The sequence below is a fragment of the Nipponia nippon genome, unplaced genomic scaffold, assembly GCF_047370975.1.
Source record: "Nipponia nippon isolate SJK-2023a ecotype South Korea unplaced genomic scaffold, ASM4737097v1 scaffold_3, whole genome shotgun sequence".
Lineage (NCBI taxonomy): Eukaryota > Metazoa > Chordata > Aves > Pelecaniformes > Threskiornithidae > Nipponia > Nipponia nippon.
Window position 1 is genome coordinate 50,494,254 of NW_028262347.1, and position 25,212 is coordinate 50,519,465.

The following is a 25,212-nucleotide window of genomic DNA, read 5'->3' on the forward strand; positions in this document are numbered from 1 at the left end:
GGGCGGGGCTTCCCTTGACCCTGCCCCAGGCGCGGGCGGCCCGCTGCCGCGGCGGCGAGCGAAGGCGGGGGGCGGAGGCGCCGCCGCGCTGCGGGAAGGAGCCACGCCGGGGCAGGGCCGCCCCCCGCCCCACCGACAGGCCCCTCGCCCGGCCGCCGGGCCCCGCCCGCCGCCGGCACCCCCGCCCAGCCCGGGGGACGCCGCCGCCCCCAGCCGGGACGCGGCGGCGTGGGCCCGTCCCGTCCCGCCCCGTCGGGGCTCGGGCCGTCCCCCGCGGCGGGCGAGGGCGCGGCGGCGGACAAGCTCACGGCCTCGGCGGCCGCCACGGGCCTACCCCCTTCCCTGCGCGGCAGGGCGGGCCGGGCCGGTGGCTCCGGCCGCGCCGCGGGGAGCCCGGCCCCGAGCCCGGCCGGCACCAGGAAGCGGCACCTCCCCGCCACGCCACGCCACGCCACGCCACGCCACGCCACGGCAGGGCAAGGCACGGAACGGCAAAGCAAGGCAAGGCAAGGCACGCCGCCCTCGCCGCCGCCGGGGGGGTCTCGCTGCCTTACCCGCTGGAGAATCCGCCTGAACATGGTGGCGGAGCCCGGATGCCGCCGGGCGGCCGCGGCCAGGCCGAGGGGGAAGCCGCGGGGCCCCGCGCAGCGCCGCCCCCGCCCCGCAGGAGCCCGGCGCGGCCCGCTCGCCCCGTGACAGCCGCCGCGGCCGGGGAGGCGGGGCAGCCGCCGCACCGGGGCGGGACCGCGCCCCACCGCACCGCCCCGGGGAGGGACGGGCCCGGCGACGGGGAGCCGGGGGAAGGTGAAACGGGGGAGAGAGGACGGAGGGTGCCCGGGCGGAGGACGCGGGGCCGGCGGCGGCTGCCCCTCCGGGCGGGGTGGCTGCGGCGGCCCGCGGTCTGCGCCCGCATCTCCCCCGCGGGGGCCCGGGCCGGGCTCCTTCCCGCCGCGCCGGGCCCAGCACCGCAGCTCTCGGTGCGCCGCCTGCTCTCGGCCGCCTGTCCCGGCTGCTGAGGGCAGGGGCGGGGGAGAAGGGAGGACGGCGGTGTCTGCCCCGGGCCCTCGCCCTCTGCAGCCCGCCGGCAGCGCGGCCTTTTCCCCCCCCCCAGGGGCTGCCCCGGGCGCCTGGCAGCCGCAGGGGCCCCTCGCCGCTGTCATTTCTCTGCAGTTGGGTCGCGGCCCGGGGAAGGAGAGAAGCTGTAGTCTGAGCTTGCAGCCGAGGGCTCACCGTGCGAGGCAAAGCGCAAACGCGGCTCCGTCTTTATTTCGTTAGTCGTGGGGTACTGAAAGTACTGGGGAATGCACGTTAAAGGAGTATTGCTAAGGCATTCTGGTGTGGATAATTAACTGGAAATTTAATTCTGAAGGAGCAGCTGCTTCCTTCAAGCCCTGAACTGAGAAGGTGGCCTTGTGGCATGACCCATTAGGTGTTCTTTAAATATCAGAAAAGAACATTTTGCTCACACAAGCACACACCTACCTTCAAAAAAAGTACAGCCCAAAAACATGAGTTCAACTGAGAAAGAATCTACATCTGTAGGTGCTGAGGCCAAAACGCTGGCAGGAGAGTTGCTGGAATACCGGTAGCCGCTGTAATACGTAATTCAACACATGACAGTTCCCTGTTCTATTCTAAAGCTGCAACTTCTACATAGTGGATGCAAGACAAAGGGTCACGAGTAAATAATAAACCTGTTCAAGGACTAATTGTGCAGAGCACAGCATATATCATAGCGGAGCACCAGTTGCGCTGCACAGATTCAAAACATATTTCTACTCAAAGGCTGACATTGCTAAGCACTCTGAAACCCTCAGACTTAGCGTGAGTGACGAGCACGTGACCAGAAGGATTCGGCTGCAGCAGCTTAGGGCTTGAGGCACAGCAGCATTACATGTTTGAACTCGGTTTACTCCAGCTACAGGCTCCAGTGTTCCATGATAATGTCATTTAGTCCACAACTGGGGGGGGGGGGGGGGGTTAAGAGCGCACACGCCGTTGGTAATGGCTTCAGCTGATAAGCAGCGACATCTTTGGTCACATCCATTAGATCATTTTCATTTATGTGTCCATAGTATGAAATGGCTTTGAAATTTGGCATACTGTATGGGAGTAATGAGGTTTGTTTCTGAATTTTGTACATGGGATTAACAATGGGAAAAGGAATGTTCTTTTACGGCTGTACAGTTCCTTAAATATCTAGGCAGGCTGTAGACATTTACTCTAAATCTAATCAAAATGACTGCAAATGTTAATATCTCACTCCCTTTACCAGATATTTCAACAAGAACAATTGACAGCCTAGACGATGAATTGCTGGAGTGCTCAATTTGCCATACCCAGGTAAGTTAAGCAGCCCATCTTTGCAACACATCTTTTACTCTCCCAGTGCTGAGTGCTCTGAGGAAGATGACAGAGATTTGAGGACACTAGTCTTACATCAGAGGAGGATTTTCTTAGACAAGTCTTGCAAGGAAATGCATGATCCTTTATTTGTGTGGATGTTTGTGTGAACATATGCATCTGTCTCCCTGTCCACCCGTCATTCCCTCAGTAACATATGAATCCATCAGCCAATTTCAATCAAATACAACAGAGCCAGATAAGGCTCAAAGACATTAAGTTCCTACAGATTTAAATAGGTGGCCAGGGAGAGGAGAGAGACCCTATTGATTCCCGCCTGTAAAGGAAAGACTGAAGTGTGACTGCCTTTACTAAATACCACAGAATGCACATAAAAATTCACCCTTGGGTCAGAGAGCTAGGGGAAAAAAAGATTAAATTGGTTCCATTTCCAGTGGAAGTCCTTGGTATAAATTCATATCATGTGCTGCCCTAATATTGAAATCTCAGGCTGTTAGAATATAGTTGATGTCCTCAGGCATGGGAATTGTAAATTTTTGTTTCATCCAACCTCATAAACCCTGTGAGGGGTTTGGTGACAGAAGGGTTAAAAGGTGCCTTTCTATGGAGTCCATTGGTGGCAGAAAGTCTCAGCCTCATGGCAAAGACTTTCCTGAATCCATCTGGAAGCAGGTATTTCATCCTCTAAACAGAAGCCAAAGGCTGAAAGTCTGAACTACATCAACCTCTTGCATACCTGCAGAAGCCAGCCAGTAGAGAACTGAAATCATCAGTCTTTTCACTGTACAAGCAGTATTCAGGATAGCCCAGCATGCACCAACACCTCTCAGACCTTCCAACAGATAACTCTTTTGTTTTTTTTTTAAATGGCTATGCATATACCCAAATAAAAGCAATGATTCCTGGACCATGGCTCACAGGAATCAGTACCCATGCAATCTTCTGCCATGACTGAGGGCCACAAAGAACCACCATCACTTGGTACAAAATGGCAGGGAAAATAATGTGTGGTATGTCCACAGCACATATGCTCACTTAGACTTGTGGCCTGTAAATTTGCAAAGATTCTGGGCTACTGTCCTACATGTTTTCAGTGTTCACACGGATGATTATTTTCAGTCATGTTAAGTTCCTAACCTCAAAGTCTCTTGGTCACAAGCTCCTTGGGTTCATGATGTGCTACACTGGAAAAGTATCCCATTTTTTCAAGATGTTGCTTTTAAGTATCCTATTTATAAAAGGCATCGGCCTCTGATTTTTTTTTTTCCTAGCTCTTTAACTGTACATTTTTGACTGTCACTATATGCTGCTCATATACTCTCAGCAAGTAGCTTTCAAATTTACCCACATCTTTTTCTGAGGCTCTCTCCTTTCAAGTTAAACTCTGGGGAACTCAGTTGAATGCAGTTTGTTTAAAGGATTTCTATGCTAAAAACCATAATAACTAGCAGGTAAAAGTAACATCATGTTAAAAATCCACATTGCAAACCACGGAACAGACAAAGAGAAATAATAAGATTAAAGAGTATTAAAAAGTTGCCAACGATCTGTCTTCAAAGATTAAAACTTCCCATAAACTCCCTTTTATCTCCTCAGCCAAGCTCCTCCGACAAACCCATGTTTGAGGTATTGGAGAAAACTGGCTTCTACACACAATTTAAATAGGAACCCCCTACCCCCATACCCCAAGCAATGATAAATATGGAAATTATTGATCAAAAGAAGTATTTTATCTTAAAATACTTCATACAAGCACAGCCAATTTGTTAGCTCTTGGAAATTGCTTATAATATTCGTACAACAACTACTGTGCATATTTATGAAATGGCAGCCAAGGAGTCACTATAGAGATAAAGATTATGGCCATCATCTCCTGTTCAGTCCTCAATGATTTAGAAAACCTGCCACCTGGAGTTTGGATTCTAAAATTATGGTAAAGTACATAACATTTCATAAACCGATTAAGTTAGTAAATTTGTGACTAGAAAAAGAAGCAAGCTATTGTAAGTGCAAAACTGTAATTCATAAGTAGTACAGCGTAAGTTACAACATTGCTGAAACCAAGAGAAAACATACATCTGGAATTTTCAAATTCCTCCGAGTGGCTTATGAGCATGTATTTCATAGAAAATTAGGGATTTGGGTGTTCCTAAATCAAAGCAGCATTTCATCAAAATGCCCACTAGGAATTGTCATTTAAGAAGAACAGGACTGGACAAATGAAAATTTGTGAAGGAAAAACTACCTTGAAGAAGAATGTTTCACCTATTGATACTCTTGTCCCTCAAAAATATTTGCAAACAAAATGTGCAGAGTGCAGTTCGAATTCATGTTTTCTTCATTTTGCTGAGAAACTACAACTGAAACTTGTCATTCTTGCAGGCAGCACCAATAAGCCTGAAGAGGCCAATGACAGAAGACATTTGATAAAAGAGAAGTTCTTGGTGAAACTATTGATATGGAGAAATAAGTGTTAGATGGTTGGGATGAGACATCAGTGAGACTCACAGTACATCAAGAAAAAGTGATTTAAAAGTGACACACAAAGGCGAAAAGTCAAAAAGATGGAAAAGATTGGAAACTACAGAAATCCCACATTTTGTTTCCATCTCTGTAGACTTACGAAGACACAAAGTCATAAAAGTGCATGACAAAATTTGGAAGCTTTATAAAGTACGGATTTGGGCACAAATGCATTTTCAACTGAAGGCAGGGCTGCTTAGCAGCACAGATGGGCCACTGCCATGCAATGGGGGTACCTGGACCTTGCCAGACAGTGCTAAGGAAGGCAGCTGCCAGTCCCTCCCCACCTGCCACCTGTATATATAGGGCACATCTGCTCCACAATAGTCATAGGAGAACTAAGATACCCAATTAAGAACAGCTAAAAGGCTTCTCAGAGTTCTCAAAATATGAAAATCTGTATTTGTTACTGATCTTGCTATTTATGTAGGAATATACTTTAAAGTAAACAACGGCTAAGTGTTAAAATGACAGCATCTATCTTGCCTTCAAAAGAGTTTGACAGTTTGGACTGAACTCTCAGTATTTCATTATTTAACATTTGGCTCCCCCTCGGCTTTACTAGGGGAAACAAATGTGTTTAGCCTGGAAAAATATTTAGGGTGGTTTTAAACTGGTGTTAGCAAATCCAGATTTGCCAACAGTGGCTTGGGCACTAGTCTAAGACTTGGGAGACTGCATATAATTTTGCACTCAGCCCAAAACTAGTCGTCTGAGTAACACTCCCCACCTATAAAAAAGAAAATACTGATACCTCTCTATTGTGAAAAGAAATTGGCATCTTGTGATGAAAAGCATTACAGAAGAGTCAAATGTTACTACTAATGTAAATTTATTGGCAATCAATTAGGTGGTGATAACGAAATGGTTTATGAGCAGTGAAAGAAATGAAGTCTAGTTTCCCACGAGGAACATACCCCACAGCTTTGTCTTTATAGAAACTCCATCTTCTGCCTCTCCAAGGCCACTCCAGGCCCCACCACAGAGGCAACAGGATGTGCTGTGGTCAGTCCAGAGCTGCACAGGAGCTCCTGTACCCAGCTTGGCTCACTGATCTTTCCAGTAGCATAAATGTGGATCTTTTACATCTACCCAGTCATCAATTTTGTCAGAAACCCAAGAAATGTAATTACCGTTGAGACATCTACGCCTCTTTCCGTTTAGACTTAAACTGCCCGATGGGTTCAAAAGGTATGTGGCAGGGAGCAGAGGGGAAGGACGTTGAAAGAGACAAGAGGTCACCTCTGCTTCCCTAAGGAGCTAGGCAAGACCCATAGTCTGTGTTCGAACTCGTCACCAATCTTTCCTGACCCATCCCCTTCTCAATACAGAGAAAAATAACAGCTCTTCAATTCTTCACTTGAGGTACTGAAGAGGTTGGCCAGAGCATCAGTACTTCACCTTGCATGTATTAGGGTGAGTGGGTTTTCTCAGCTACTTTAGAAGCAGGCTGACTCTGTGATGATGTCTGTAAGAAAGAGCTGACAACTGGAGGCCAGCTCCTGTGCTACAGAAAGCCTCTTTCAAGTCAGTGCAATTACTTCCATGAGTAACGAGCATGTGTACTAATAAAGGTTGCATGGCTAGCATTAATACCAAATCCAAGAGCTCGAAGTCATGACTTCTATCTAGTGTTACAGAACCTGAACGTTGTAGGATTTGCACAGCTCCCCCCAGGTAACCCCAAATAAAGACAGAAATAATAGAATTATCTCTATTAACAACAAAAAATTGCTCCAGTGACTGATTTTTTTTTTCCACCCACCCCAAGACTGAATCACTGTGTGGAGTATGCCGTGTAGCTTTGCTGGAGTAGCTGGAGAGACAGGCACTGGAACTAGACAAAGCCCAGCAGCGTGCAAGAGAGCTTAAGTCATAAATATGTATGAGTTCATGTAAAAAATAAACCTGATATTAATATAACCAAAATCTGAGATGGAGAAGATCTGCTGCTGAGTCATGCAGAGCACTCTTTGACAAATGCCTCAGCTAGGAAATTATTCTGCATAAAGTTGAAAGCCTGCCACAAAACAAACACTTTCAAGTTCCACCCTAAAAAGCTGTGATGATACCATGGCCATTCTGATCCTGTTACTTCAGAGACATTAGCTCTTGCTGGCAAATTTCCTAGGCACTTTCCAGTAAATGGCACAGAAAATGGGTAAATAGGAAGAAGATGGGGGATTGGTGGAATTCCACTGCAGAGTAAAATTCAAATATTTTAAAGAACACATTCTTTGGGGTTACTTATCTGCTCACTTCGGTATGTGCTAATATTCATATGTAGCTTCTCTTTCTTTGGGTCTTAGACACAAACTTATTCATCTCTATCGGTCTAGGCACGTTTGAGGCTATTTCAAAGAATTTTCAGCAAAACACTTAAAATGCCAAATGAAATAAGCAAGGGAGCCCTTAGTTATGCAGGTTGTAGGGGATGCCAATAGTACTGATCATTTGAATTAATCTTATTAGGACTCTCTTATTTACAGTGGAAACATAAGACAGATTTTCAATGTCATGTATGAAGATTTAATGATAATAGAGTTATGGGCATTGTTTTGATCACCCTTCTGAATAATTGCAAAAACGCTGATGGTGTGGGGTTTTTTTTTTCAAACACAAATCTAACCAAATGTAGTAACAAGCTTTTTTTTTTCTTAAATATATGAAGGTCTGTACAGCACTGATTCAAACAGTCTTCTCTCTCTGAAAATTAAGGCGCTGTTTGTTCATGGCTTTGTATGTCAGCAGATGCAATAAATGTTGGCTTTGTTGGGAGTCATTGTGTACATGCGTTGCATCAGCAATTCAGTTAAATATTTTTAAATGGTCAGAACAGAGGCTGCTAAATAAAGAGGACAAATTTTAACTATAAAAGGAGGTTCACAGGCTTTCTTAAAACAGTAGACAAATACTCCTGTAGCTTTAGAGTAATCACACAATGCTTAATGGCGTCTGTTATTATAAACTTAACCTCTCAAAGTCTTCCAGAGTTGTATTTTAATGTTAGAAATTTACTGACTCTAGGATCCAAAATGCTATTTTTAAGCTGTACAGTATTACACTGCTAAATGCCCTGTTAGCCAGCCCTTGATTTTCTTGCAGTACTAGCCAAACCTGTCTATGTAGCAACTGTAGTAATGATTTAGACATGAGGAGGAATCTTGGGAATAAGCAAAGGAGGATTACAAATCTCTCAATTAAGTATTTCTTTTTAAAGTTAACATGTTCACAGTAAAAGAATAATGAGTAGGACCTTTCATTCGTCATCTTCCATTCCTTGTGTAGAGCCAGTAAGATCTGTAATTTCATAAAACACTAGATAAGGTTTGCAAACAAAAAAAATGCTAATTTGTAAATGGAAAACAGAATGTGTATACCAAAGCCTAGGGCAAACAGGCACTGGGAATCAACGAAGGAAAAAGTAACAAACGCATTTCCTGTGGGATGACGAAATGCTACACGCTTACATGGTTCTCAAGAATCAACCCCTCAACAGCTGAGGCTCCCCCTTCATTAATGCCAGCTACATGCATTACGGGGTCAACTGACAACGCAATTTTAATCTGGATCAAATGCGCGTGCACTACTGTATTTCTGTTTCTTCTGATATAACGAGTGCGGGATATAGTGTTGAAGCAGTTTTATACTTTCTGTTGACTCTAAGTTGATTGCAGGCAAAAAAACCGCCATCAAATCCATTATAAAGCTGGCCAGAAGAAAGCTATTGCTTTAAAACAATGCTAACACATTTTATGAGGTAGGACAAGTTTGCACCAGACCTGCAATTTTACTCTGTGTGCTGGTACCTTTTCTGATCCACCGTTAAGTACTCTGAAGCCAGATTTACCAAGCCATGTAACCACAGCCTGGCCTCTATACCTGTCTTTTCTTAGGCAGTTGTTAGCTGTAATGGTAAGAGCAATGCCAGTGATGCACATGGTCAAAAAATGAGTGTTCACTCCTTATTTCCTGCTTGGCATTATAATGATACTGAAATGGCTCCTCCAAAACTGGATATTATATGTTGTAGAAGTCTACAGTATGCGCCTTCTCTGCCTCAAAAAGTTTTTGAACCAAATAAGCAAGAAAAAGCATCTCCCAAATAAAAGACCTTTTTAAGATTAAAGATTACAAAACCGATTAAAACCATCCAACCTGCAAAATGTCTCAGTGGTGGTTTAACTACTTGGCTAAAATATGTGTTAAGTGCACTGAAATCTCTTGATGAGTTTGCCAGGTGATTTGGATGAGCAATACATGGAAAATCAGGTGTACTGTTTGAAGCTTTTTTTTTTTTTTTTTTTATTCATATTAGACATTTCTGATCAAACATAGATATTTCCCATAGTGAATAATAAAGCCTTTTTTCATAGGCAATTGGACAATTCTGATTTGTATAAAAATCTTTCCTTTTTAAGCCTGTGTAGCATAATCACAGACCCTGACAGTGTAATTGTAAAAATATAAGGTTAAAGATGCCATTTGTCTTTAGGAAGGAGCTGAGAGTCATCTGCTGCGACATCATTTCTCAGCTGTCCAGCAACATGATGTCCACAGCCAATTTGTACAGGACATTCATCTTAAAGCCTGGCCCAAGGCAGAAAAATAAATGAGCAGGCATTCATCATTTCATTTCAAGACATTCAAAGAAATCTCCCCATAGGTGTCAGATATTGAAGGCTGGACTCTTGGCTCCCTTGCAGACAGTGAAAGTTTTACTGCTGACCTCAGTGAGGCATTGAAATCAATATTCCAGTCTACGCTAAGGAAAGAGAAGAACCATTACATTCACGACTGGGCAGGGCTCTTCTGGTCATCCTGACTTTTGATTCCCATTCAGGTCTGGTGTCCCTGTTAGGTAGACACACATCTTGGGACTCTGTTGACATGGAAAGGCGGATAACATGTACAGGTACTTGTCAGAGAGGTGTGTGAGGCCACAGCAGTGGACCTGGTTGGGTGTGGGAACCAGAGTGAATCCCTCAGCTGCACAATGCAAGGACCCCGCGCTAAGGTCTCACAAGGAGACCTGTGCCTGCCTATAGACATACATGGGATCTAGGAGGAAAAAAAAATGTATTGAGAGTCACAATCTTATACTTTAAATATTGGGATACTAGATATGGAGCTATCTCAGTCTCACTGGGGGTTTGCAAGGAAGGGTCCTGAAACAGAAAAGGGCTTTGTGAAGTGATGAGCAATTAGTTGTAATAAGTAATTTACTGTAGTGATCCAAGAGTCTTATGTTTATAAAGGATCCACTGATGTTTAAATACTATTTTTATTGATGTAACAAACAGCAAATACTAAAAGGTGCTCTCAGATCTGAGCAGAAATTGATGCTGAATGAGGTTACTAACCTGAAATATATCTTAAGAGTATTAAAGAGGTTTCAAACTGAAGTTGCAGTCAGGAATTCAAACTGCAGCTTGTTATTAAAGATGTTGGTTTCCTGATGTCTGCTACGCTACTTACAAAGAACAAGTGCTGGCTACTCTATCTCTGCATCGCAAAAACATTTACAGATGATTATAACAGGTCTGTCCATTTTTCGTTGCCAACGGCCAGGTTATTTCCTACTGAGACAAACTATGTAAAGGCTAGAACTTCTTACAGTTACCATTTGGTATTTCTCACTGAAACCTTTAGTGCAGAGGATGGCTGGGATTTGCGGCTCTACGAGTTACACTCCTCTGCATCCATAGGGTCATCACACAAAACCTGAACCCTCCTGACAGCCTGTGGTGGCTGGGGAGGCCTCTGGGGCTTCTCTGCTTTGCTCCAGAGCTATCCCCAAGCAAGGCTCCCTCTTCACTTCTGCTCTTACCGAATCCTCCCTTGAACCCACCAAGTGCAGATTTGCTAGCTTCTTTAGCATGCCTTTCTTCCCAAATCTATTCCTGTCCTTTCTTTGTGATACCACTGGGAACATCTCCTTCCTCCACAGCAGTTTATATCTTTCTCTGAGAGCTGAGCTGACACAGGGACAGATCCCAGGGGCTGTCCCCCCATGGCAGCACGCCTCCATCAAGTGACCACGTCCATCAAGTAACCCACCAGGGGAGTGAGACTGTCACAAAATAAATCCCATTTCCTTTCCATATACCAAAGGAGATTTCCAAGACCTACAGCTGACAGCAATACTTTTTGCAGCAATGGCAGCCCAAGAAACAAAAAGCCAGTCATCCAATGCCAGGCAAAGATGCTGAAAGCAAGCTATTATCGCCTGATGGAGCAAATGTGTCCCAGCAGTCCCTGCTTTAGCAGAGGATCTCTGGGCCATCCCACCCTTCCACCTCTACCAGCACAGCCCAAAGGGCAGATCGCATGATGATTACTAGTGCCTTTTTAAAGCATCTTTTAGCATACCATTTATCTGGAGATTATTTTTGTGTTGTTTATCCCCATTGTCCTTAGCAATTTGCATTTAATGAGTAGACTACATGTATTTTTATGGCTGATGTTTCACAGCAGCGAATAAAAAATACTTAACTGCATCTGGGCAGCGTGCAAGTGGATCCTAATCCTACGTTGAACCAGTCCTGGAAGGAGTGTTTTCTGTCCTTTCCTCCTGAGAATGAAGCTTAAGCTGCCAGAAAGGCCTGCTGAGGAAAGAAAAGATCATTAGCCACTGTGGATGAACTTGGTCTCTTTGAAGAGACCTGTTTGCTGCAGACTTCAGGAGACTGAGGATGTTATGCCTTCTGTTACAAAAAGCTGTGATGGTTGAATAGCACCCAACAAATCACTGAGATGTCATGTCAGCAACCTCAGCTTAGCAGACAGCGTAGTCGAGAAGGCATCACATTCAGCATTCAGGCATCTCCTGGCAAAGTCTTCCTCTCTCCAACCTGACCGCTCAGCATGTCAGTGTTGTTTTACATCACCTTTGCTTTCAGCTACATTCAAACATGATGAAGTCTGGTAATGCATGTGTTTTTAGCATCATTATACAATTGCTACACATGCAATTGCTAGTTCATAGGGTACTTTTTTTCCCGCTCTTCCCCCTGCCTCCTAAGTGTCTGCTTGCAGCAGAAACTAACTCCATTTTCCAGCAGCTAAGGAAGGCTGTGGTGGGACAGGAGAAGACCTGCTGACCAGCAACACGTCATGTAGTGTCAGAACTGGAGGAGCATGTGGGGAAGAACTCTGCACAGAGTGAATGAGAAGGGATTTTTAGGGGAAATAACAGAAAGCATTGATAGTAACGAACATGCTTCAATCATTCACTAACAGAACTGGCCTAACACGTCCTCCTCCGTGGAGGCCCGGTAGCCTCTTTTGCATTTGTGGAGAAATTAACAAGTTGAGAGCCTGATGCAATTAAATAAGTTGGATGTAATAACAAAATTCAGCCATATTATACTCTTATAATACACATACATACACAGAAGGACTAATTTAAGGGGATATAGGCTGTCTTAACTTTGGCATTCTCCACCAGTTGAAAACTTGACCATTCGGCATTGATAACAATCTTTCAGTCTAGTATTTTTTATGCAATTAGTACACAAGTACACCCATCAGTATATCTGTCTACATTTGAAACAACTAGATACATTTTTTTCCTATGTCACATTGAAATCTTTTTATCTATTCACTTTGCTCTGCCTTTGGTAATCCCTAGTCAACAACAGAATTTATTTCTCACCTCAGACCCATTCACCCTCTTTCCAGGAAGCTGTCAAAAACCTTCAAATTTACTCTTATTACTCCTTTTTCCTTATTCCACTGTCCTGTTGACACACAGTCCTATGCTCACAAACCAGGGTAAACTGCTGTATGTGCAGCTTGTCCAACACCTGTCGTGGTTTAACCCCAGACACCAACTAAGCCCCACACAGCCGCTCACTCACTCCCCCCGGTGGGATGGGGGAGAGAATCGGAAAAGTAAAAGTGAGAAAACTCATGGGTTGAGATAAAGACAGTTTAATAGGTAAAGCAAAAGCCGCACACGCAAGCAAAGCAAAACAAGAAATTCATTCACTGCTTCCCATCGGCAGGCAGGTGTTCAGCCAGCTCCAGGAAAGCAGGCCACCATCATGCGTAATGGTTACTTGGGGAGACAAACGCCATCGCTCCAAACGTGTGTGTCCCCCGCATCCTTGGCTTGGACTTATCCACAGACTGCACTCCCTAAGGGGCGTACCTGCTCCAAGTGGAGCCTTATCTATGCACCACAGTCTCTCCAGGGGTATATCTGCTGTGGCGTAGACTCATCCACAGCCACAGTCCCGTTGAGGAGCACCTGTTCCAGCGTGGCCTTCTCCATGGGCCACAATGCCGTCAGAGATATACCTGCTCCAGCATGACCTTACATACAGCCACAGGCCCTTCTGAAGTAAACCTGCTCCAACATGGCCTTATCCATGGCTGCAGTCCCTCCAGGGGCGTACTTGCTCTATCGTGGGCTTATCCACGGCCACATGTTTTGAGGTGCTCCAGCATGACCTCATGCACAGCCACCAATGCCTCAAGGTGCACCTGCTGCAGCATGGACTTATCCACAGCCACAGATGCTTCCAGGTGTTCCTTCTCCAGCATGGACTTATCCTTGGGCCACAGTCCCTTCAGAGGTATACCTGCTGCAGCACAGACATAACCACGGCCACAGGCACTTCAAGATGTACCTGCTCTGGCGTGGCCTTATCCACGTCCACAGACACTTCGGGGTGTCCTGTTCCCGTGTGGACTCATCCACAGGTCACAGTCCCTTCGACTCAAGTTCACACTGGAGTTCCAGCCCATCCAGTACAGCAGCACAGAAACAGCAGCGATGCCAGCCCAGGCGCATGGCCACTGCTGTTATCAAAATGTTCCCAGGCACAGCAGAGTAAGATGATAAGCAGTACAGCACTACAGCACTACAGCACTACAGCACTACAGCAAGCAGCAAAAGCAAAAAGCAGCCACTAACAAGCACTGGACTCTAATACACAGTAAGACAAGCAAGCCCCATGGCAAGCATAGATGCCTGCTGATTAATAGCTAAACAGCAATAACAGCTATAAATTCAGTCTAGAACATTCCAATCAAACCTGTTGTTATCTCAAACCCTTCAAGCCCCACGTTGGGTGCCAAAAAGGACTGTCGTGGTTTAACCCCAGCTGGCAACTAAGCACCACACAGCCAGTCGCTCACTCCCCCCTGGTGGGGTGGAGGAGAAAATCAGAAGAGTAAAAGTGAGAAAACTCGTGGGTTGAGATAAAGACAATTTAATAGGTAAAGCAAAAGCCGCACACGCAAGCAAAACAAGGAATTCATTCACTGCTGCCCATGGGCAGGCAGGTGTTCAGCCAGCTCCAGGAAAGCAGAGCTCCATCACGCATAGCGGTTACTTGGGATGGCAAAACACCATCACTCCGAATGTCCCCCCATCCTTCTTCTTCCCCCAGCTTTATATGCTGAGCATGATGTCATATGTTGTGGGATATCCCTTTGGTCAGGTGGGGTCAGCTGTCCCGGCTGTGTCCCCTCCCAACTTCTTGTGCCCCCCCAGCCTCCTCGCTGGTGGGGTGGGGTGAGAAGCAGCAAAGGCCTTGACTCTGTGTAAGCACTGCTCAGCAGTAACTAAAACACCCCTGTGTTATCAACCCTGTTTTCAGCACAAATCCAAAACACAGACCCATAGCAGCTACTATGAAGAAGATTAACTCTATTGCAGCCAAAACCAGCACAACACTGCTACAGAGCTAAAGGCAAAATTGGGGGTGGGTTTCCTCCAGCCCAGGAATTATTTTGCCCTATCCCATGCTAGAATTCGATTGCCTACCAAAAATGCTTCTCTTCTTTGAACTTTGGTGTAAAGTTCAGGACAAATCCATCTGCAGAACAGTGATTCCTAGAAAGGTACGAAACCAAGAAATCTATCATTTTTCCAAATTATAGCCATACTAGGAAGATGTGAGGAGTAAGATGCAGGGGGTTCCTATAACTAGCTAAAAAGGTACTGAAGTCTTTCTGGGCTTGCTGCAGCACACAAGCTGTGAGTCACAATTCCCAAGGCTTCCAGTTAACAACTAAAAGGGAGAAATGATCGATATAATTTTTCTCAGTGAGTGATTAAGACTGCTTTTAACAATGCAGTCATGCATGCTATGTACTAAACTCAAACTATGTAAGTTACTTGGAAGAGGAGCATCTTCTTTTCTCAGTTCAGAAGCCAGAGGGATTAACCAGTGCCCCATGAGCATGGCTGATGAGCATGTAGAAAGAGAGGAGAGGAAATACTGGCTACTTTTGTCCCTGTCCTCACATCTGCAGTGCTCTTCTCATTAAAGCAAGAAAGAAATGGGGGAATTTTGTATTCAGCAGTGACATTGTTTTAGTCATACTTTGTCAAGTCTGACACCAGAGCTGGCTGCTGGCAGCTGCTGGCAGCTCCCTCCTCTGCCCTGCAGTCACAGGCGCCTGCATCCAGCCCGGAGCATGACCTTCCTGGCCGTGCTGAGCAGCCTGAATAGCAACACGAGCTGCTTTGCACACCACTTTCTGATGTTGCCCTGGCACATACCTGGGAAATTTGTTCATCCCGATTTTTGTGGTTATTGCCTCTTCTGAAATAAAAAAAAAAAACAAACAGTTGTAGGTAGAACTGGCAAAAACGACTATGACAATAATGTATTTTTTCTTATTTGAACCACATTGTTGCTGAAATGAAATTTATAACAGCTCCTCCCAACTTTCCATCATCTTAAGTTTGCTAATGATAATCTTCCTTTTTAAGATGAGGTCATGCGTACAGTAAAGAATATGCCACTCCCAAGCCTTTTTAGGTTTAGGTAGCTCTATATTTTAAGGCATTCTTTGCAACGTGCTGGTGGTGCAATACAGTAGCGTGATGGCATAACCATCTGAAAGGTAATGCTGGGATTTCTTACAGTCTTCTTCCTGTGAGAAGAAATGATGCCAAAGCCTGCACGCAAAACATTTCCAACAAGTGGAAATTGATGTTGCTGTCTTTTCATCATGATGCAAGTTTAATTTATGGGCACGTACAAAGCAATTTTTTTTCTGAAGAGACTGATCAAAACTGACACATGCAAGACTGACATCTCTTTCCCCTTTTCTTAGAGCCCAAATATCAGATACAAGTATAACTTAATGTGGAACTCATTTTGCATGCTTCTAACTGCAGTCTCATGTAATAATCATTTGGACACGCTGTACTCAGAAAACTGGCAGCAATTCCAAGATTGACGTATGTGACAGACCTCTGGCACGAGCTTAAAGACGTTCGGTATCTGCAATGCTAGTATAGATACAACACCCTTGCATCCAAACATATCCACCACACTATTCCTAAGCACACATGTCCTGGATTCTACCAATTTCATAGAAACTCTGCATCACTCATCCCTGGGCTAAGCCTTTGTCTCAGTGTTTCTCTCTCTGCTTTCACTTAGTCTTTCTTTTGACCTAATCCTGGCTACCCCTTTTTGCCCTTCACCTCTCTTCTCCTCTGTCACAGGTTGCCTCCTTGGCTGCCACAGCACCAGCTATTTAAGCAAAATGATTCATCTTCCCTCTTACTCATGCCTCTCTTTTCTTGAAGACATCTGGGCGGGATGAAAGCCGATGCAGCCTCCACATCCCAGGACAACCCTGACCCACGTGAAGCAGTCGCAGCTCTAAGGGGTGATAAGCAACCCCTGTCAGTCCTCCCCTCCCCAAACATATTTGAGCAATACCCTGCCCTGAACGTGGCCTACCCTCAAATCTCCTGTGCTGGTTGGTATTTATTACTAGCCTTCTGTTACCTGAATCCCTTCTTATTTCACCTTGTTGAGTGCAGAGTATGCTTCCCATAACGATGGAGTGGAAAACAGTCTCTGTACGTGCCTGTCTAGCTGAGTTCCTGATGAAAAGACCACAGGGATTTTGGTTTATATTATTAAATATGTAAGGGTGCTTAAAGCCTTGGCTACATAAATTCCATACATAAAATTCCAAACATACAATTTGAAGCAAATATATTACTCCTGAAGAAAGAAGTTCTTTGAAAAAAATTAAGATTTTTTTTTTTTTGCAATTCAGAAAGATGATATTTTGGTCTAAAACAAGGATAATTTTTGTGGTTTTGAAGGTCAAAAAAAACTCTCTTGAAAACCACACAATTGAACTGAAACATGGCCAAGGTTTCTTTTCATTAAATAGTGGAATATATTGAACAAAAGAAGGATCTTCTGTGAAAATATCATCTTCTGTCAAAAAGTTTAAATCTCCTGAATCTCCTGAATAAATGCACAGCACATATTGGACACCAAATGAAATCATCCTCATTATATCTATGTATATAAACACTGAAGAGCAATTTATTCCATATAAAAACAGAGCATTATCAATTCTCTATATGAGGTGTTATGTAACTTGCATTATTTTTTCTTTCACCATTATGCTTCAACTGTCACCAGAAGCTTCAAAGACAAATAAATCATTAGTCATTTAACTGGTGATATCTAGTACTCATGTTTGTCATCTCTGGCAGGGTTTTGCTTTTAAGCTTAAGTTAAAGCAATTCATTTGTGTCCTAAGTGACATAAGTATATAAACTTCATTGCAGCAGATCTCTGATAATGCTGAACACAGAGCAAGGTCATACCTTGGGAAGGAAAAGTGAGCCCCATGCTGAATGACTGCTAAGATTATTTTTTTCTGTAACTCAAGCAAACTTGTATGTTGCTCTTCTGACACCTCCTTGGAAATGGCTGCATCATTTTAGCTAAAACATTTCCTGCCTTCTCCCCTCAGCTCCCCACAAGAAACAGCCAGAGGCTTTTATTTAGCATTGAAAACATCTGAACAATTTATTCACATTTAAGAAAGTGTGGAAGAACTGAAAACAGTATAATTTAGCAGAAAGAGCTGGGCAGTCTTTTCCTAGGAGTGACACCTGTGCTCTGCATAATGGAAAAATTGCCATTTTTCTTTATCAGTAATTCAGTGAGATTGTTACTCTGCCACTCTCTGAAAGGTCATCTGTAACGATTAATAAATAACTCACCGATGTGTCAGTTCTTCCCTAAAGTGTTATTTCAGCCGCTGCAGGGGAATTCCCTCTGATATCCGTGCCAGAGCAAAGGTACGCTGGCAGCTGAAGTTTCACAAAGGGGAACTTCAGCTGCAAGGCCAGCTTGGGAACGTCTGTCGCCCATCCCTGCTTTGCCTCCAGCTGCCTCTTCACACTCAGGCTGCTCTGCAACTGTTGTTGGGGCCGTGCTGTAAAGCAGGTCACTGAGCTGATCCAAGTTACAAATAATCTGTTTTATTTACAGAGTTTCTTTTCTTGCCAGAATGATGCCAGAAACCACAGTGCTGGTGCAACTGGGGAGGCAGGGCCCTGGGACAGAGAGGAGAGAAAAGCAGTCAGGATAGCAGGCACTGGGAAGGAAGCGAGCCGGGGTTCATGGAAGTGCCGGCTCAGAGGGTGTCTCTTCCACTAATACGGGTAGAATGCAGTCAGAAGGGTGTTATCATAAACGATGAACAAACAGAAAGTTCACACACAAAAGGATCATGCATTGGTTTAAAAAAGACTAAACAGTGAAAATTACTCAATATGTGACTTCTGCAGAAAAACTAGCTATAAACATACAGGTGTTGGAGAATGTGTATATATACACACGCACATGTGTACACACACATACACACACAAAAATTATCTCTAAACTTAAAAGAAATGCAAAATATGTCTCACTTAGAGTTTTTGCCAGCCTTCAAAGCCTGCATGCAACTCTGATCCCCTGGATGGCCGGTTCATGAAAGCAACAACCAGGAAAGCCTATAGAGGGAGCAGGTCGCCTTCTTTTCCTGAGTGACAGAACCTCAAGTGACAATCCTGAGAGAAAGGAGAGACAAAGGCAGAGAAAGGCATGAAAATGTCTTAGGGAGCAGTCCCAAGGACCAGCGAGTTACCCTGCAAACAGGGGGAGCAGCAGCAGCACCTGCCTCTCAGGGCATGGGCAAGAGGGCTGCAGATCCACATCTACTGTCTTTTCCTCCTTCCCTCTTCTTCAGGTTCACACCTGAGCCCCACAAGGGATCAAGAATCTCTCAGTGTTTTCCCCCTTCTGCAGTCGCTGGGGTGTCCTGGCACTCCAGCACATTGCAGGATGGAGACGTGCTTGTTTAGAAATTGAGCAGAATTTCATCTTCCAACACCTACAGCCAAAGTAATAGAGCACTGCCTAGAAGTAAGGGAAGAATGCACTAAGCAAATCCTGGGATTTCCTGTTGAACAAAAAGAATAACTCAAAAATGTATAACTGCATGTCACAGACAACAAAAAAGAAGCAGTATTAAGCAGAACTAATATTAAAACTGCATTCAGAAGACAGAATATACAGAAGTATCAAAGAGTTAGTCACTGTCAGTAGAGGCTACGTGCCTGAATCGAACATTATGTTTATTCTAATTCACAAGTGCATACACAAAAATTTCTAAAAATCTTTAACCCATGTATACCTGTATTGTAGGTCCAGAAAGCTGGTAGTTAGTTGTACGACTGTAAAGCCCAGAAGGCCCGGCCCAGTCAGAATTGCATTTGCTGAGCATGACACAAATCTGTACCAAAAGCCTTTGCCTTACCATGTTTATTATAGTCCAACAAATGAGAGGACAAGATTTTTTTTCTTTTTCTTTTAGAAACAGATAGGGAGCTGTGACCAAAAGAGTTTAACAGAAACTGGATCTTATCAAACAAACCCAGATTCAGCCTTTGAGATCAAAAGACTAGCAACTAAAAAATACCTGTTTGGGAGCAATGACTTTCGCACGATGCTTGGGTGAGTAGTATATGTGTTCTCAGCTTAAAAAAAACAATTACAAATGAAAAAATGGTGCGCAATTTACGGCAAATACACATGCGTTATTTACTGTGTTGCACCTGTGAGTTCTCTTTGTAGAAAGACTGGCCACCAGAGTGTGCACCAGCTAACTTACGTTTCTGTCAAAATCTAAGAACTGGCATAAAGCATACAATATTTATACATTAAAATTATACTAAGAGCTCTTCCCCCACACACACTACGGTCTAATAATACTTTAGCATTTGTCTCCTGGGGAGCGAGAGCAGGTCTTAGGTTTGCAACATAAATAGTTAAGCACAGATCATGCAGCAGTAAAAGAGAAAAGGAACACTCTCTGCCCTTCAATTCCCAGGCACTGCAGCACAAGGCATTAAAAAAAAGATAATATTACTTTTCCTCGGCTAACCCATATAACATGTTTCATCTTTTGATACGGGTTTGCCTTTTTTTTTTCCTTGCATCATTAGAGAGAGGCCATTTGAGGAATATATTCTGCACAGTGATGTGATTCAGCAACTTTCTGGAAAACATAAAGGCAGCCCATTTTTCGGTGCACTAATGAAACACAACTGGCAATAATTTTCTTTGAACTAAGCCTAACTGGAAGCAGGCGATGTACCATGTAAGCTGAAGCTCAGTGGTCTTGGATCACAGTGTCATTTTTCATGTTTTTTTATATGATTGAATATGAGCTGAACATACTCTGCTGCTCCAACCAGGCCAATGACAACAAATACATTACTGTACGAGCTGTTGTGTTACCAAGAGCGGCTCAGCAAATACGTTTTCCTTTTTATCCAAATTCTAGGTAGCTTTTGTCCATACCAACACGTGAGACCGCTGTTTCTGAGCATTCCCAAGGGCATATCCGCAGAAAGGTTATCCTGTGGTTCCACGAGGGTGAAGTCCCCTGTCATGAGATTGCCCTGTCATAACTTTTTTCACACAAGGACATTGAATGGTACTTAATAACACCACTGTAGAAACACTATGTAATTTTGGATATTTGGTTTTCTTTACCCAGAAGTGCTCCAAGTCTGGGAAATGAGATCAGGATCAAAAAGCATTTGCCATAAGAGGAACAAAATCCCCCTCAGTGACACACAGGGTAGTCAAAAGAGTTTAGGAAGCCATAGTGCCCTGGTGCTTCATGGGCATGTTTCCCAGCAAAAATATCCTAATACAGAGATCTTTGTCTGTTTAGCCTGATAGAAGAGTCCTATCTCCAGGCAGGCACAATGTGGTAGCCCCGGCAAGCGATCAGTGCCTGAGCTGGGATGTGCTGCGTGTCCTGTCTTAGGGCACACGCTGCTTTTTCTCCAAGCAAGACATGGGAGCGACGGGCAGCATCTGTCCCACGTACCGCCACAACCCCTCCTGCCCCGAGCCACAGGAGAGCTGCCATGGCAGCTCTGCAGCCGGCAGCAACCACAGCTTGTGAGGAGCGGGTCCCACCCCCTCTGCAAACCAGTCTGAAGATGAAAAATGCTGCATAAGTGCCAGCCGTTATTGTTAATGGCAGAGCTGCATGGGGACGTTTGCACGCAGCGCCTGTGGGCTTGGCTAACCACTAACCAGCGTGGAGCCTTTACTCTTAGAAGCACCAAGCAATATTCCCCAAACATATTGCCATTTGCAAAAGTAAGAGTCATTTTGACAACAAAGTCTTCTAGTGACTAAGTGGCCAGTGTGTTGCTGGCATTAAATAGCTGGCAGAATTTCTATCATCATAAACATTGCTATCAGGCCATTGTATCTTAGCTGTAAAAACTTGCTCCAGGCTGGTATTTGGCAAACAAGACCCAGCAAGATAATCCTTTTTTAAAGACATTATCCTAGTCAAGTAATCTACAGACATGTAAATCAAAAAGTCTGCAAGTGTGGGCCCCACTGACACCTTGGCTGATTCTTCTCTGCTGATGCTACAGGCATCAGGGGAAGTGAGCACCCGGCCATCCCAAAGCACTTGCTCTGGGGCTTTCTTTTTACCTCCAGATGCCCTGAACGGTTCAGATAAAAATGCTGGGGAGGCCCAGGGCAGAGCAGACAAGCTGCAGTCAGTGACAAGACACAGAGAAAAGTTTCCCCAGGAGAAAAGCTCATCTCCTGGGAATGCACACACAGCAAGACACTGATGATCTTGTTACACAGGTGAAGAGCAGCTGCTGGGAACCCCCACAGTCCTACCTGGCCATACACGTGCCTCCTTCCACATCTGGAGTAGCCAACTTTTCCATATAAGTCAAAGAAAAATTGCACCTATTTCTATCTCAGAGGAAATGTCTGCTGTTGCTTCAAAGCTAAACCAGCTTCTTGGTCATCATGTCATATTGCTGCACTGTCTACACAGTCCTCTTGTTTTGAACCACATCTGACAAATGCTTTGGTGGAAAACGTCTCATCCACCGGCCCTTCTGAATGGAGATTTCCAGATCTGTGCAGAGTATCCTCAGGAAAAATAAGTAGTTAAATGCAACAGGGCCTGGAAAACTCGGCACTGAACAAATGTTAGCAACTCTTTATGTATCCATGTTAACGTATTCAGGATTTATAGTCAGAAATACTCTTTTCATTGATTTCATTATTAAAAGTCTGTTACAGCTAACGTTTTTTTTAAATGCTGAATCTCATTTCCCAATGTCCTGAGGGAACAATGGCCACAACAATAAAATTAGGAACCCATTACTGAAGATAAAATTAGAATAACTAAGCTCAACACTATACAGGGAAAATGCAGTGTTAAAATGTATGAGGTAAAATGTTTTCTAACTATCTCAATGTTAAGCTTCATTTTGTCCTTGGAATGAGCAAGGGCAGAAATTTGTGACAAGCTACCACGTTATTAAACACAACTGTGTTTTGTGCAAGTTACATGCTAAATCAGTATATTTTCTCAGTATAGTTAAGGCCAAAGAGGCTTAATAAGATATTTTTAATTAATTTTTAATTAACAAGACTTTTTTTAAAATGCATTTAACCTTCCCTTCCTTCAAGATTGTGATTCAGGAAAGTACTGAGAAAATAGATGGTTTACTTTTCAGTCCTGCTTACACAGGAAACCTGGAGGGATATCTCAAGTGAAAGAGATTCTTCAGCAAGCGTGGAGAAGTCACTGCTTATCGCACCTACCACCTCCATGGCAAAAGCAGCAGAAGGCGACAGGTATCCACCTATCTGTACTAGGACAACTACTCAGAAAGTACTTCGTAGTGAAATTTCCTACCGTAGGTAGGACTCACGCTTCAGAGCATACGTACTACCATGCCCTGGATTAGACTTGGCTTCCCTTATCACTCCTGAACAAGTATCTTCATGAGACAGACATTCTGACAGTTCTTCCTCACAATCACATTGAAAAATGCATTCCCTTTTTTTTCCAGGAGCAAAAAAAGAAACCGCATATTTCTAAAACCAGAACTGTGTCATAATATCCAAAATGGGATAAGGGGGGCGGGGGGTTGTTGCGGTCTGCTCTTTCTTCTCCCATTAGGTAACTCCCCCTTCCTCCTCCTCTTCCAGCCTCAAACACGTAGCTGTCATAAACTCTTTAAGGGAATATTGTCAAATGCATTCACCAAACATTCTGACACTGATGAAAAAGAACCATTCAAATGAAAAAAATAGGGTAATCAAAACACTCTGTTTTGAGCATTGCTTCACGTTAGTGGACAGCTCATTTGCTATTCCTGGGTATTAGAGTCAAGCTCAGCGCTTTTGCAATAGATATTTTTAAATAAAGGTTAAACAACATGTTTGTCTTATGTTACGTACTCGAAATGTCTGTGGAAAGAAACAAGCACACTCTTCTTATGGTAGTGTCTATAGGTCTTGAAACGAGCAGACAGACCAAATACACACGGGTTTCACAAACTGTTCTCCAGTGAAAATCTACACATATGAGCTGACTCCTTATCTCCACTTCAATCAAATGAGCTTATTGTTAAAGTTTTACAAAGCAACCCAGCAGCAAGGTGAAAGATGAAGAGATTATTGAATAATAGATAAGAATATTTTTAGTCAGCTCAGATGTATTCATGTATCTGAGAAAGCACCAGGAAAAAGCCCTCAGAGAGACACTGGCTGAACTCCAGCAAAAGCAACCCGACCGTCAGCACCCCGCGAGGGCCACGGGCTCCCTGGGGCCGGGCTGCTGAGGGGTCCCCATGGGAGGTGGCAGGGCAGAGCCCAGAACAGGGCTGCCAGGGGGCACCGGGGCACCTGAGGCAGCCCCAGCCCAGGGCACTGGGCACCTCCCTGAGGATGGGGACATGGACTCATGGGTGGGCCCAGCTCGGGGGGCTCATGGCCGGGCAGGGCTGTGGGGAGCTGGAGACTGTCCCTGCTGCAGCATCACTGGGGCAGGGGCCAACAGCGGGGTCCTGGGCTGTGGGTAGGGTGAGGGGAGCCCCGGAGGGCTGGGCAGGGGCAGTCAGGGCTGGGGGTGTCCACATGACACCAACACTGACGTGCAGAGGTGCAGAATTAGTGGTGCAGAAAAAGTTCCCAATCTTTCTGCTCCTGGAATTGATGAAGATAATATTTTTGCTTCCTTTTCACTCATAGCTTCATAAGCCCAGCTATCCTGTCCTTAAATTTGCAGCAGCTGGAACTCTAAACCCCTTCCCAAGGTCATTGCTTCCCATCACATTTCCTACAATGCTGTTAAATGCAGGGGCAACAAAGAATTTGTAAGGCTCTGGAAGGGACCTTCCCCACACGCAAAAGCAGGAAACTACCAAATTGTCTGATTCCAGCGCTGTCCTGCTTCTTACCCTGCATCCCTTAACCAAGCAAAGATCATTGCTCTCTTACTATTATATATATATATTATTATATGCTTTTGGTCTGAAGAGACAAAGATTTTTAAAAGATCTTTTCACTGCCTGAGCCAGCCCTCTCCCTGTTGTCTTTCTCTTTTAATGAAGATCACAGAGCGGTTGACATCTTTGATCTCACCACAGATCCTGAGAGCCTCTGAAGAAGTGGAGGTATAATAACATCATTCACTTAAAAGCTAGGGAGATACTGACTGAAACTCCAACTACTGAAATAAAGTACCAGCGAATAATGAAGAGTCACTTGGATATTCAGAACTTCATTCATTAGAAAACACTTCTGAAAGGAACTGGTTCATGTGTCCCTGGGAACGCTAATACAAGAACCGCCATGCTAAATCAGACTTGGCATTTAGTCTAAAATCCAAGTACTTGCACAGTCCATCCTCCCACAACACCGACTGCAGAGCAGAAATGCCCTTATCTTACCTCGTGTATAACTATAAGACTACATGCAATAGTGGGGTAGAAAATCTTTTAAAAGACAGAGTAAACAGGGAAAACTTCTCTGTAGTATGTAAGAAGTACAGCCCATTACAACATAATGGTATGACTACCCCAAAAATACTGCACAGTGTGAAAAGACCCAAACTTTGGTCTTTGGGGGCAGAGACAGCCATCAACGTGCAGCACCATGGAGCTCAGCGCTGCCTAATTTACCTTGATTCTCTGACAGG

At 44.5% G+C, this 25,212-nt stretch overlaps 2 protein-coding genes across 6 annotated transcripts in view; one reads left to right on the forward strand and one right to left on the reverse strand.

Annotated features, from left to right (window-relative positions):
* The window catches only part of EEA1 (early endosome antigen 1), a 79,303-nt gene extending 78,600 nt beyond the window's left edge, over nucleotides 1–703 (reverse strand). For both annotated transcript variants that reach the window (XM_087764311.1, XM_087764310.1), the window contains exon 1: nucleotides 555–703. In XM_087764311.1, coding sequence (XP_087620437.1) covers nucleotides 555–578 — 24 coding nt within the window. In that variant the 5' untranslated portion in view covers nucleotides 579–703. The remainder of the gene's footprint in view (nucleotides 1–554) is intronic.
* Nucleotides 277–23,450, forward strand: LOC148054583 (uncharacterized). Of its 4 annotated transcripts, XM_087764313.1 has the most exons (4): nucleotides 594–804; nucleotides 2,276–2,343; nucleotides 19,537–19,676; nucleotides 22,756–23,450. In XM_087764313.1, the coding sequence occupies exons 1-4, from the start codon at nucleotides 594–596 to the stop codon at nucleotides 22,973–22,975; spliced, it is 639 nt and encodes a 212-aa protein (XP_087620439.1). In that variant the 3' UTR covers nucleotides 22,976–23,450. The 4 variants fall into 4 exon arrangements, 1 of the variants encoding a protein (XP_087620439.1); XR_015706261.1 differs by lacking the exons at nucleotides 594–804; nucleotides 19,537–19,676; nucleotides 22,756–23,450 and adding exons at nucleotides 277–506; nucleotides 4,747–8,987; XR_015706262.1 differs by lacking the exons at nucleotides 594–804; nucleotides 19,537–19,676; nucleotides 22,756–23,450 and adding exons at nucleotides 277–501; nucleotides 4,747–8,987.
* The last annotated feature ends 1,762 nt before the right edge of the window (nucleotides 23,451–25,212 follow it).

Bases quoted from the DNA above. Each gene is read 5' to 3' on its own strand.
- LOC148054583 (XM_087764313.1), top strand. From the start codon at position 594: ATGCCGCCGGGCGGCCGCGGCCAGGCCGAGGGGGAAGCCGCGGGGCCC. The intron at 805-2,275 runs GTGAAACGGGGG...TCCCTTTACCAG, and splicing joins CGACGGGGAGCCGGGGGAAG to ATATTTCAACAAGAACAATT. The intron at 2,344-19,536 runs GTAAGTTAAGCA...TTTTTCTTTTAG, and splicing joins GCTCAATTTGCCATACCCAG to AAACAGATAGGGAGCTGTGA.